Raw genomic sequence first — 15,232 nt, 5'->3', positions numbered from 1 at the left:
TAGCTTTAGAATAGGCCTTGGAAATATTCACCTTTTTCGAAATTATGTTTGGTTTTTGTCCAGCTACACATGGTTGATATACACTACCAGTCAAAAGTTTTTGAACAGTAAGATTGTTTTTATATATTTTTTAAAGAATCATCTGTTCACCAAGCCTGCATTCATGTAATCCAAAATAGAGCAAAAGTAAAAAAGTAATATTTTGAAATATTTTTACTATTTAATGTCTTTCTAGTTGAATATATTTTAAAATGTAATATACTGTAATATATGCACAAAGCTAAATTTACAGCATCATTGCTCCAGTCTTCAATGTCACATGATCTTTCAGTAATCATTCTAATATACTGTTCAAGAAACATTTATTATATTATAAATATTCAAAAACAGTACATTTTCAGGATTCTTTGATAAATTGATAGATGTAAAGATCAGCATTTATCTAAAACAAAAAGCTTTTGTAACAGTATGCACTATACCATTCAAAAGCTTTTTTTTTCCAGGGAAAGAAATTATATAAATTAATACTTTTATTTAGAAAATATGCTTTAAATTGATCAAAAAGTGATGCTAAAGGCATGTATAATGTTACAAATGATGTATATTTCAGATAAATGTTCTTCTGAACTTTCTATTCATCAAAGAAACCTGAAAAAATTCTGCTCAGCTGTTTTCAACATAATAACAATAATAGTAATAATAATAAATGTTTTTGGCAGAAAATTAGAATGATTCTTGAAGGATCATATGACTGAAAATAAATGCTAAAATTCAACTTTGAAATCACTGGAGTAAATACAATTTTAAAATAAATTCAAATATAAAATTTTAAATAGTAAAATTTAGTATTATTTTTGCTATTTAAATACTATTTAAATTATTTAGTAGTATTAATAGTATTATTTTAAATTTCACTGTTTTTGCTGTACACAAAAATGCAGCCTTGATGAGAAGAAGTGACTTCTACAAAAAAAAGTTCTACAAAACTGTTCAGAAACTTTTGATTGGTTTCTTTATTACTGTGCAACACTGTATTCACAACCACAAATGCTTACAGTAAAAAAGAGAAAGAAATGGTTTGGTTTCAATCTTGCTTTCTTGTTTACTGTGAATTTTTAACATCTCCCTGCCAATTACTTTCAGTCTTGTACAGAAATATAGATAGGAGCTCATGAAAGAAGAGCTATCCAAACATATCATATTATGGGAAAGGTCTTTGCAACAAAAGACAAATGTCTCTTGATATTTTAAATGCAGTGCTTACACTGTAAAACTTTTCCCTGTAAATTTACAGTACAATACTGGCAGCTGGGTTGCCAGCCACATTCTGTTTTTTTACAGAACTACAACTGTAAACTACATTTACAGTATTGTACTGTAGTTGCGAGATACAGTATCATGCTGTAATTTAATTTTTGTTTACAGTGTATACTGTAAAATGTTTCCCTGTAAATTTACAGTACAGCACTGGCAGCTAGGTTGCCAGCCACATACTGTTTTTTTACAGAACCACAACTGTAAACTACATTTCAATTTCCATTCTGCCAGCATGACTTAAGTACTGTATTATACTGTTATGCCACTTAATTTTACAATATTGTGTAATGTGTTATTTGTCTTATACATTGCATTGAATTTATTGCACAGAATATAAGTTACCTTAAAACAAGAAAAAATGTTTACTTTTTTTCTCCATATCAGTTGTCTCAAATGAAAACAAAAGTCTCAGAATTTAACATGTTTATTTCTCAAAAGCAAAGGCCAGAAAATGTCCTTATATAAACATGTTGGCTGTAATGTCAGCTGTATGAAATAAACTCACTTAACAGTTAACAGTACATTACCAAGTACTGTCCACAAATTAACTTCCAATGAATGGAAAGGTTTTTAATTATTTTAAAATTGTGCAAAAAAAAAACAAATAAAGTCAGGAAGGAAAAAACGCATTATATAAACATGTTGGTAGAAATGCCAGCTGTGCTTCTGTATTGCAATTAACAGTTAACAGCATTATTAACCATGCAGGAACCTTACTTCCCTTTTCAGTCCAATTACAGTGGATAGTGGAAGTGTCTAAACAAAATTCCATTCAAAGTCTGTAAGTTTTCTCAGAAGAGAGGAAACCTGTGGGTTCACAGTAGTGTTCTTTTTTTGCACAATTTGGCCAGTCGTCTTTGAAGTAACTTTCCCTTTCTTGGCTTTAGATCCACGCTCTGGGTTGATGTCGAGAAAGCATCTACAAGGCAGAAAACAAACAAAAATTAGTATTGTGTTTATGCCTATTTTTATATCTCGCTCTTAACGAGATGTCTTTCAAGAATTTGTTTGGATATAGTTATATAGTTACACCAAAATTAAAATTTTATGCTACGGTCTTTGCACTTTACTGAAAAAACATGGATCAATCAAAAGTTTCTATTTTGTCTACGCTAACCATATTCTGCTATAAATATAAATCACATACTTCTGTGTACTCCCAGTTGCTTAACCAAGGCTGAATAATGTGAATGAAAGTTATGCATAATACAGGTATGTGCCAAAAAATGAGAATATCGAGGGAAAGTCCATTCATTTCAATAATTTGTTTCAAAAAGTGAAACTTGTATGTTATATTAGTTCACTACACACAAAGTGAAATATTTCAAGCCTTTATTTGTTCAAGGTGCGTGGCATGGAGGCGATAAGTCTTTGACACAGTTGAGGTGTTATGGTAGCCCAAGTTGCTTTGATTTTAGCCTTCAGCTTGTCTGCATTTCGGGGTCTCTGTTCCCTCATCTTCCTTTTGACAATACCCCATAGATTTTCAATGGGGTTTAAGTCAGGCCAATCAAGTACAGTTATTCCATGACTATTAAACCAGGTACTGGTAGTTTTGGCTTTGTTGGCAGGTGCCAAATCCTGCTGGAAAATAAAATCATCTCCAAAAAGCATGAAGTGCTCTAAAATTTCCTGGTAGACAGCTGCGTTGACTGTGGACTTGATAAAAGACAATGGACCCACAGCAGCAGATGACATGCTCCCCAAACCATCACTGACTTTTGTGCCTCTCCAGTCTTCCTCCGGACTCTGGGACCCTGATTTCCAAATCAAATGCAAAATTTGCTTTCATCTGAAAACAGGACTTGGGACCACTGGGCAACAGATCAGTACTTTTTCTCCTTAGCCCAGCACAGATGCTTCTGACATTGTTTTTGGTTCAGGAGTGGCTTGACGCATAATCAAGCTTTTTGGAGATGATTTTAATTTCCAGCAGGATTTGGCACCTGCCCACAAAGCCAAAACTACCAGTACCTGGTTTAATAGCCATGGAATAACTGTACTTGATTGGCCTGACTTAAACCCCATTGAAAATCTATGGGTTTTGTTTGGATTTGTTTTTTTTGTCTTTAGTCCATAATCATTAAAATCGAAACAAATAAAGGTTTGAAATATTTCACCTTATGTGTAGTGAACTAATATAACATACAAATTTCACTTTTTGAGACAAATTATTGAAATAAATAGACTTTCCCTTGATATTCTAATTTTTTTGCATACCTGCATTGTCATTTTACACAGTTATTTTGAAAAACAAATAAATATTACAAATAAATAATAGTAGTAATAGTGCAACTGAACTGTATTATTAGGTGTCAACAATTGTTAACTGGGGAAGATCAACATTCTATAAAAAAAAAAAAAAAACTTTGTTCAAAATTGAAATCTGAAACATTAAAATGGTTTCGGTGTAATTTTTTATATTTAATGTCCTGAAAAACATATGTATTTTAAAATGTTCTAAAGGACATTACTAAATAATAAAACATATAAACAAAACAATATACATCATTTTCAGAAATTCCAAGTGTACTTAATTTTTCACTTACCCTGTGTAGCAAATGAGACTGGCTAATATCATGGTTGTCCTGCTGCCCCTGAATTACCGACTGAATTACAGATGATGGGAGAATGTGCTTTACCTGCAATTTGAGATAAAACAGAGCCATATTCTTCAAAAGAGTGATTTGTTTGCATTATCTGCCAATAGTGCAATATGCAACTGCTCTTCACCATCACCACAATACATAAACAAATCACACAGTGCATTTGAGTCTTCAGCCACATTGCATTCCTCACCATGTGGTCTCTGCACTAAAAAGTTCAAATGTAGTATATTATGATGAAGCCTATCTGCTGAGGAGTTGCGGTGATACCTGGATATATGTGAGGTCTGTGTTGATGCAAAAGAAAAGCTTTTATTTCACTTAAATGGCCTTTGATATGAGACTTCAGGTGTAAAATGAAGTTTCTCAAATCACTACATCTTTCCTGACAGACACCAATGTCACAGACTAAAGTGTACGCATTACCTATTAATTGCTCAGCAGACGTCTGTGTGTCCCTCTTTTTGTGATCCCTCAACATATGAGCCTTAAAAGCTGCTAACTTTTTGAATCTTCTGGGGCAAACAGGAATAAGTTACCACATTTAAAATTAGCATTAGGAACATGACTATGCATTTCCATGTGCTGACAGTATGATAAGACCGATTCAAATGCACTATCACAGAACTGACACCACATTATTTTTATGAACAAGTTAATTATAACTGTAATGGTGCGTTCACACCGCACACTTTGTCTGCGTCAGGCAACGCACCTAACGCATCTAGTTTGACGCATGTACGTTGAAGCTGGCAACGCTTGCTTTTTGGTGCGTTCACACCGCACACGTCAGGCAACGCCCCCAACGCATCTAGTTTTCTGCACACTTCCCCTGAATAAACCATGGCAAACTATTGGGACTGGACATTTTGGAATCCTCTCATGAACATGTTTCGCTAGCTAACGAAATGGGAAATAATTACGTTGAGAAAAGATTTGACAACCCGATCTCTTCAGCGATCTTCATCCAAGCAAGTTCCTTTACATTCCTGTCTTTATACAACAACGAGGACGGATCATACAATTCTCTGCGATTGCAGACGGCTAGAATAAGTTTGTAGCCGTCGTCAATCGCAGAGAAATGTATGTTGTTGTTTTTTCTGCTCCCGCTTCATTCAAAATACGTGTGGTGACGTCGCTACAGTGAGACGCTCTGATTGGTTGACGCACTGCGTCAAGTGCGTTAAGTCCGTCAAAAGTTCAACTAGCTGAACTTCTGCGTTGCTTGCGTTGGCTGCGTTGACGCTTGAAACGCAGGTAACGCTTGAAAAGTTGACGGATCCAACGGACACAACGCAACGCAGAGCCTCTGACGGACCTCTGACGGACTCAACCATTGACTTTACATGTAATCTTGCCGCAACTGCCGCATGACGGTTTGGGCGGTGTGAACGCAGCTTAACGGTGCGTTCACACTACAGCGTTAAATATGCGCTCAGTGCCGCTGGCAACGCTACAACGCCACTGCTTTGGGGTGTGTCAAATTTAGGGCAGAGCACGCCTCTGAAAAACAATGTTCACACCCTATTTATGTTCCATTGTCTTCTTTTAACGGCGGTTCGAAAACTAAACTGTAGCATATAATGAAAACATGCAAAGTACATTTACTTTTGCTTGACTTTTTCAATAATATGTGATTTCAGCTCAGTAATCCACCAGTTTCAGAAACACGCGTCATAATCTTGCCTTGCCTACTCTTCACAGCGATTGGTTGTCGCCGGCGGTTTGCGCTCGAAAATTTGCATAAAGTTGAGGAATGTCCAACCTTTTGACGCTGTCAGCTGCTCTCAACGCTTTCTCCGCGCCGCTTCCAATCCCAAAATGCACCACGCGACCGTTTACGCTCAACTTCCACATGAATGAATTGCAAACGCTCGCTTCGCCCCGCTCGCTACGTGACAGTGTGAACGCACCGTAACGGTGCGTTCACACTACAGCGTTAAATATGCGCTCAGTGCCGCTGGCAACGCTACAACGCCACTGCTTTGGGGTGTGTCAAATTTAGGGCAGAGCACGCCTCTGAAAAACAATGTTCACACCCTATTTACGTTCCATTGTCTTCTTTTAACGGCGGTTCGCAAACTAAACTGTAGCGTATACTAACAACATGCAAAGTACATTTACTTTTGCGTGACTTTTTCAATAATATGTGATTTCAGCTCAGTAATCCAACATGTTTCGGAAACACGCGTCATAGTCTTTCCTTGCCAACTTCTCACACCGATTGGTTGTCGCCGGCGTTTTGCGCTCGAAATTTGCATAAAGTTGAGGAATGCCCAACCTTTTGACGCTCTCAGCCGCTCTCAACGCTTTCTCCGCGCCGCTTCCAATCCCAAAATGCACCACGCGACCGTTTACGCTCAACTTCCACACGAATGAATTGAAAACGCTCGCTTCGCCCCGCTCGCTACGTGCCAGTGTGAACGCACCGTAAGGGTATTTATGATAAACTTACCTTAGCGCTCCGTTGATCTTCATCAGATTACTCAGCCTGAAATAAAAAATGAATCGAAAATCAAACACAGGTCGTGCAAATGGCATGATAAATGTTTACATTTTAAATGATATATCAAAGTTAATTGCTGAATAACGTCAGTTGACTACAGACTGAACTGTTTACCCGAGGTTTATCCTACGTGTACAGGCTAATTCACAACGAGCTGACCAAAGAGGAATGTATACCACGTCACATTATGTGTAACGTTACAGGCTAAACTACGTAAATCACAACGCTTATTTCGGCCATTATAATTTTGATGTAACGTAGGTGTCTAATCGTCGAAAACGACATGATTAAAACACCGATCCAAAAACAATTCCACTCGTGCAAACAGTTCAGAAGAATGCAATCGAATAAAACAGCAGTGTCTTACCGTGTCGATGCTCAGGCAAACATTCATCTGCGACCAACTTCATTTCTTCTTCGTCATAGACAAAATGTATTCTCCCCGTCTTTTTGCTGCATTATCCTCTAATTTTTAGCTGCGCCCGTAAATTCACAGGCAGATTAAACGACACATTTTAAACCTTTAAAACTATAAACTTTAAAACTAACTTAAACGACTAGCATGTCCGGTTTTCACACAGTATGTAACGTTGTTCCTATTTTGTTCGTATGAATATCCAACTAACAAATTAACTGCTTCAGTGGCACTGCACTGGCTCTGCTCACATTTTAAAAGAAAATGAGCGCGAATCAATCCGATAATGCAACATTTACAGCCTGATACTGTATTACGAATTTTGCCTGTTGAAAACAGAAAAATACTGTACATTTACAGCCTTTCTGTTAAATATACAGTCTGATACTGCTATATAAAAATACAGTACAATACTGTTAGAAATTGCCTGTAAATTTACAGTAAAGTTTTACAGTGTAGTTTAGCAAGAAATGTGAGCTATTTTGCATTTTGTGTGTGCAGTTCTTAAATTTGTTTGTAAAGTTTTGAAAAAAAAAGAGGCAAAGTTTTGAAAGTGTTTGTAAGCAGTTGAAAAAAAAACTGTAATCACTCAATAAGGAACTTGCCGCCACCTTCTGACGGTTTAATATTAATGCCATATTGACTTATCAGCACAAAAACCAGCATAAAAACACACTGAGCTAAATATAGTTAAATATTGTAAAATTGTTAAATATTGTTTTTGGGAAGAAAAAAAAACAGAATATCGTCTTACAAGCTGCACTTGAAAATTAACAAGTGCCGTATGTGAAATGTACCTGAAAAGACAGATCATGAAGTCTTCATTTAGACTTCAAAATGAATTAAATCAAAAGTAATAATAATTTAATTTCGCACATCCAGAACAATTTAATTCATAATCAAATCTAGTACCAATAATAATAATAATTAAAGCTGCAAGCAGCGATGATAGGGCCCTCGCACTCGGGCTCATCGCCATAGTCTGGTGGAGATTGACCTTGGTATGTTTGAGTGAAGAAAAAGATATGATATATCCTGCTGCCAACAGGTGGTGCTATGACAATATCTGAATATTGGCCTTTAGGTGTCTTCAGGCCAGGACTCTTACCAAACCTGTGAAGTTTGAGGCAGATTGGACATTTTATGGCTGAGTTATAACAACTTCTATGGTGGACTCCACAGGCAAAGTGCAGTAACTATGCGAACACCGAAACTGAGAAAAATGCCTTTAAAGTTTTTACACCAGCTAGTCAAACATGTTGACACTCTTGTTTCTCTGAAACAGGACAAAATTGAACCAGAAGACTTTGCTACAAGACAAAACAGTTGTCACAAAGTCCATTTTAAGCCTTAACGCAATTTTGACCAAATGTGTAGTTACTGCTCTTTGCCTTTGGACGGCAGTATGTCCATGGCGAAACATCAAACTTCGTCAGGCCGCCACGGACACGCCCTTTACCGAAAACTCAAGATCTTCGCAATTTAAGATCACTAAGCTTTTTTGTTCGATCTCTAAACTCTAGCATAACCTGTGTCCGATCTCTAATATATTCTCATGTGTTAGTGGTGTGTAGTCAGGTTTATGTGTTTGTTTCCTGGTTTCAGGTCAGATGAGCCGTTCACCATGAGCCCTGTTTCTGCGGTGGGTTTTGAGCTGTTGTCCCTCACTGGAGACGTGATGTTCGACAACATCTTAGTCTCTGACAGTCTGGAAGCAGCCAAGCGCTGGACAGAAGACACATGGGGCCAGAGAAAGACCGTAAGATCAACAGTCCTATCGTCTGGCTAATGCAGCGTCTGTGATGTTGGAGCAGTTGATTTGACGTTGTCCATCTTAACTCTGAAACAGCATTCTGTGTTCTTTCACAATACTGCATTCACTCACACATCCAAATAAAATCATCTTGTGAAGAAATGGTGACCAGGTCCAGAACATAAGATACTTTCACTTAAACATTCAAGGAAATAATTCTGAAATGTGTTTCCTGTTGTAGCCCGGTGTGATTGAGAAGCTGCTGATAGCGACGGTCAAGCGTCCGTGGCTCTGGGGCGTTTATGTGGTCACTGTGGGTCTCCCCATCATCCTCTTTATTAGCCTCATGTGGCCTAATAAGGTAAATATATGAATATACTCATAGTATATATAACTAGATTAAAACGTTTGTCAAGACAAATTTTAAGTTGGCTTGAGAAAGCCGGACCAGAAAGTTAAAATAAAAAAGTTTAAAAAGTTTTAAAGTTTTAATTAAGTTTGATGGTTTTCAGTCTGAAATAGTTTGAAGTTTAAAGTAGTTTTAAAAGCTTAAAGTTTGATAGATAGATAGATAGCATATTACTAGCATGTTGCTACCATCATGATTAGTACGTTACTAGCATGTTGTTAGCATGATTGACAAGTTACTAGCATGTTTTTAACATTATTAGCATGTTAGTTTGATTGAGTTTAAATGTATTAAATCTAGTTGATAGAAGGTGAGTTTGATTGAGTCTCAAGGGATTGTGGGAGTGTTCTCAATGTTGATCATTTGAACATTCCCTCAATGTAAGTCTATGGGATTTTTCCCAGTTTTAATCCTCATTTTTAGGAAAAGTGTAAGTCGGATCAGTTAGAAAAGATCCAGCAGCTGGAGTCACATCAGTCTGAAGATCTGGCCTGAGTTTGGAGTTTGGAGAGTTAAAGCTCTAGGAGGAGGAGCAGTCAGAAATATTAGTCTCAGAAGAAGAAGAAGAATATTAAGTTTAAATAATTTCAGTAAGTCTGCTTTCTTAAGCCAACATAATTAGTGATTGCTTTAATGTGTGTGTTTCAGCGGTTCGGTCCACCAGATCAGGATTATTACTATAAGAAGACAGACGAGCCTCAGGAGGACCAGCGTCAGAAGCGTGAGGAACACATCAGTCCTGCTGAAGGTCAGACACTCGTGTTGATCTACACTGAGCTCTAGTCCTGACGCTCACGACTGTGTTTGTGTTTCAGGAGTCAATCCAGCAGCACTGGAGACTGAGAGCAGAGCCACCAGGAGACTCATACGAAACACAGAGGTGACGAGTTAACTGTGAGTATCTCCTCAATCTCACATGTTGACCACAGATCACATCTACAGCAAACTAGGGTCAGGGTTTAAAATGTGGGTAAAAATCATCTGTGGCGGATAATGCTGTCAAATCACTGGCCAATTAGTTTGGTTACATTTAGTGTATGTTCCCTCATTCATTTATTGGGGGAGTTCATGCAAGCCAAATCTGAGCAGGTTTATCACAAATACTGAACTCCTGAGACATCATGACATTATGGAGTATATTGCAAAAAACAAACACAACTCTCCTACAGAAATGCTCACATTCAGGACTATGTGATGAAGTCTGGTTTGACCAGTTTAGTGTGTGCGCATTTAGAGAGCATTCTTTCACTGCATCCATCAGTCTATTAATATGCATTAACAACCATCACATCATTCAAGATATGGGGCAGAAAATGTAAATATTTATATCATTTCATATAGTTATAATATCACACACAGAGTGGCAAAAATCAGCATGAATACAAATGTGATATTGATTTTATACAGTATACTAAACAATAAGAGACTTCCGTACATTTTAGACACCATTTTGGCTGTTTTTGCTCTATTTCACCAACAAAATCCTTCCAAACACAGCCACAGCATGTTTTGCGTCTCTGTTTTGTTCCTGAATGAGTCAAGCGTTTAAATGATTCGCTTTAATCACAATCACTCACTCATTAACACTGACTCACTGTATAAAATATTTTATAAAACTGAAAAATTGATAGAAAATTAAAGCTATAAATCTAAACAAGTTGTGTTCCAAATGTGAGGATGATATCTCAAAGCTAAAAGCTCAAGCTTTTAGTAAGATGTTTGGATGTAGTACTAAACTTTTCAAACACAGCGCTGGGATTCAGGATTTGCAGTACAGTATCATTTCTCTCTCTCAAACATTACAGTGTGCTCTAAATAAAACTTGTGTGTTTGTGTGCATCTGACATCCAAACCAACACACACCACACAATTACAGCTGCATAATAAAGACTATAATATGCATAAGCAATAAACCGAATAAAGCAAGTATTTGACAAATTTGAAAAAATGGCACCATTTAGTAAAAAAATAGTAAAAACAATTAATTTTGAATAGAGGTCGACCGATCTATCGGTTTTGCCGATTAATCGGCACCGATAGTTGATTGGCCGAACTATCGGTTATCGGCAAAAACCCTTGCCGATAGTTTTTCCGGGTTGCGTTCTTTGCTGAAGCGCTCATGCTCCGCTGTTTTAGAGTAGAGGTTAAGCCACAGACCAATGTTTAATGTCAGGATTATTACCATATATTTGTATTGATTTAAAGTCATATTTTTAGCCAGCAAAGTTGTAGATTTAAAGATGCGACATGACAAAGCAAACTTTGTTCATTCAGCCGAAAGAATCCTGCCGAGTCACAGCGAGCCATAGTTTTACATTACACCATATCTGTCCAAAATCATTGTTAATGTTCATAAAGACTTGACCCTGGGCTGTAAGATTGAGTATTGTGCATTTCAGCAAAATATTTGTATTTCTGTAGCGCTAATAATGTCTGTATGGTTCATATAGAACTATAATTTATGTTTTAGCCTTTTCTTCAGGCCCTTAAAGCATAGGTTACGCACTTGTTACGCACTTCATTTCACAATGCCATTTTCCTGTTCTTATTTGATTTAAATAACTCTGATCAACAAAAATATATATTAGAAATTAAGATAAAAATTATACAAAACGAAATTCGTTTAAAGAGGGATTTTCCACAAATAAAAACGTACGAAGTGGTCAAAAATTGTGTCTGACCTTCTCCAATTCTCCCGGCGTATTTTCGTCCTATTCATACCACGTCCGACATTTACAAATAACACAAACTTCTTTCGTAATTAATATATTAAACTGAAACAAAACACAAACAAATAATATTTAAACATAAATGTAAAACAGAAAAGACATTGTTTCTGAAATGGCTGCAATTAACGATATAGATCGCACTTTCTCTTTCCGTTTGATCTGTCTAGACTAACCTTTGCTGGTTTTTTTTATCTTTCTGGAGGTAAACATTTGCCCGTTTGGTGATTAAATAAACTGTTTTAGATTTCTGCTTGAACTACACGCGACGCGTCTTGTGTGTGTGTGTGTGTGTGTGTGTGTGTGTGTGTGTGTGTGTGTGTGTGTGTGTGTGTGTGAGAAAGAGATGCCTGCGAGTTGTCCGCGCAACGCAGCGCTGCACTTTTGTCCGGTTGAGCTTGTGTTTTTCCCGCACATGGCACGTGTGCGCGCCAGAAACGCGGCAGGCTTCGTTGCACAGAATTTGCACTTTGAGCTACCTGTGCATTGTTTGACAGAGTGAGTTTTCAATCGCAGTATTTTACTTTAGATATGCCTTCATTTCTGCTGTTTGTAATGCAGTACTATTAGATGCACTAAACTCGCGCACTGACGGACTTTCACTTTCTCTTTGTGTTTGTTCGTCTTAAAAAGCTTGTTTGCAGATGAGGTTAAATGCACATGGATTTTCGAATACTTTCGATGTACACACAGTCAGTTATGTTTTCAGAGCAGGACAAAACATCTGATACATCGAAATAAATCTGTGCATTCGCTTGAATGCAGCCTGTTAAAGCAGCGACTGTCTGTGATCTCATCAGTAATAATCAAACGAAAAAGAAAACTATTTTCTGTAAACTTGCCGACACTTAAAGAATGCTTATTTAAAATAAGTAAATGTTAAAAAAGTAGCCTGCTTATATAATAAAAAATAATAATAAAGTAATTTTTGCACAAAATAAATTTTATATAAAATTTATATGAAAATGGTGCCATGTGCATTGAAAACTGAGAATGTGACGCATGGTTATATTTAGTTGATATTGAAAATCGTAATTAAATTGAATCTTAATTTTAAGATGGCAAATATAAACAAAAAGCATAGAACCTGCAATTTTACATATTGTTAAAATGTAAAGATGACAATGAGCCCATTTGTAACATCAACTAAGATTAATGAAAGCTGTAGAATAGAAGTGTTGTTCCTTGTTAGAGTGTGTTCATTTCAACATTTACTGATATTTTATTAACATTAATGAACTATGAAATAACTTAAATGATCAATGTATAATAAATAATATTTTTACTCATTTACAAAGTATGGTTTAGTATTTAAAAAAAAAAATAGTACATCGCTATTTTAAATGCTGTTCAGTATCCATTTTCAAAAACTATCGGTTAATTAATCGGTATCGGCCAGTGAGGTCCAACCTAGCTATCGGTATCGGTAAAAACCAATATCGGTCGACCTCTAATTTTGAAGTCTTGCCAACAGAATGAAAGCCTATTAACAAACGTTGCATCATTTTATAGTTAAATGGCCCTGGGATTAAAAATTGCAGTTTTAATGGGTTTCAATTTGAGTCCTTAATATCATGAGAGGAACTATATTTTGTACCTAGTGTAAAATAGATTCATTAAAGGAAATGAGGGTAAAATATTAAAATTACAATAAAAATACACACTTGTGCACATTTTATGCACTTAGCATTAACATAGGTAAAATGATAAAATGATTTTAAAAACTGAAAAGGTCAAAAAATGCCCATAAGGTAATTTGAACAAAAACTAAATGTAACTTCTAAATATGCATGTATTATGCATTTATTGTCTTAAATTGTTTTTCAAAGTTTAATGGCTTAAATAGCTGAAATCACATAAAAAAAGTCTTGAATACTGTTTGTGGGGGTCTTGATTTAACACAAAAAAAGCAAAAAAAAAAAAAAAGGTTTGTTAATATTGACCAACACAGCAATTGATCTGCATTCTTTCTGCAATTATTTTATGAATTATTTTATTGTTTTAATATATAATTTTATATAAACTATAAAAGGATGTATTAAATATTTTAACGCTGTTTTATGCTCCTCCATGTATTGAGTGCAAAGCGTGTCAAATTAACTGATTGAAGCAGTTTTTAAATGCTGTACAATTATTTTTTGTATTAAGACATCCTTATTACCGATGGTCTAATATGAATTATTTATATGTTTGATGTTTAGTGACAGAATCTTTTTGGTCAACTGGTCATTACAGGGATGTGAATGAAGAGGAAAATTTACTTACTTGTCTTACTTTCATGATTCTGGAAAATAATTATTTTTTTCTTTAGATTTTAGGATGAAAATGTGTTTTTTGTGGGATTGATCCATGATATTTCTAAACGTGTGTTTCATTATTCTTTCATTTTCTCAGGTCACACCTTCAGCAGTGAGTGGACAGATATTCTCTCATCCTCAACAGTGTCAACTGCTCATTTTGATGCTCATATCTGTGCAAGTTTACATTCATCACTCGTAAAGAAAAAAAATATATATAACAATACATTCATGTGACAATATGATTTTTTAGCATAGCTTTGATCATTACTTCATGCACTTGTGCTTTATACAAAGTTCTAAGAGCATAAGAACATTTTTTTATCTTTAAATAAGGATTTACAAGAATGACAACATTATGAAAGAAAGGCATCAGTGAAACATGTTTTAAGAATGCATTTTAAAAAGTGCATGAAACTGGAATAAAATAGGTTTGTCTAAAAGCGCAAAGGCTGTGTTCTTTCTTTTAACTTTTTGCATGTTCAGATATTCACACAACAAAATATTCTGGGGGGCCATGAAAGTTTTGTGAAAAACATGAAAAGATTCTGGCAGTGACTGACAACTTAAAAAAATGGTGAGGATAGAGATAACAGAAGATAGAAAAACAGGTTTTGCCAAATGCTAGAATATCTACAGTTCCCCAACTGATGACTGAGCAGCCATCAACAGTTAGTATTCTAGATTACATATGGATTTAATATCAATTTTAATGCATTCCATGACAGTTTTTATTAATTGCTAACACACAATTAACTGGAACAATTCTCCATTTTATCAACTATAAACAATCTCATAACTACACATCTTGTCCAAACCATAAACTTCCAGGTCACAGTCAAAGATTGTAGTCAAAAACATATTCTCTTTTGTCAGAATAAAACTTTGGCTTCAGATGACCCAGTCCTGACGAACACACAGACTACTGCACTGCCTAGTGAACACTAGTGAGATCAGTTCAGAACACTGGGAATCAGGAATCATTAAATCAGTGTCTGATACAGTATACAGCATTAACAGAGGTGTCCGGATACAGTGAAATTCAGCAATAAACGTACTCCACTTTTTTACACTACGGTAAAAGATCTACTGTAGATGGGGATGACTTGGATGTGAGGGATCCAGATTAATTTTCCAAGCTCTTTTCCTCACTCTGGATGTATATAGTTCTTGAAGGGTGGGCAGGAGAGCACCAATAATCCT

General features: G+C 35.9%; 1 protein-coding gene across 1 annotated transcript in view; it reads left to right on the top strand.

Moving 5' to 3' along the window:
• LOC141288996 (calnexin) overlaps positions 1–14,479 on the top strand; it is a 17,322-nt gene extending 2,843 nt beyond the window's left edge. The window contains exons 3-7 of the mRNA XM_073821189.1: positions 8,450–8,603; positions 8,839–8,958; positions 9,655–9,754; positions 9,822–9,900; positions 14,127–14,479. Coding sequence (XP_073677290.1) covers positions 8,450–8,603; positions 8,839–8,958; positions 9,655–9,754; positions 9,822–9,898 — 451 coding nt within the window. The 3' untranslated portion in view covers positions 9,899–9,900; positions 14,127–14,479. The remainder of the gene's footprint in view (positions 1–8,449; positions 8,604–8,838; positions 8,959–9,654; positions 9,755–9,821; positions 9,901–14,126) is intronic.
• Positions 14,480–15,232: the final 753 nt, after the last annotated feature.

The sequence above is a fragment of the Garra rufa genome, chromosome 16, assembly GCF_049309525.1.
Source record: "Garra rufa chromosome 16, GarRuf1.0, whole genome shotgun sequence".
Lineage (NCBI taxonomy): Eukaryota > Metazoa > Chordata > Actinopteri > Cypriniformes > Cyprinidae > Garra > Garra rufa.
Note: the sequence above shows the minus strand (reverse complement) of the source record. Positions and strands in the feature narration are given on the sequence as shown.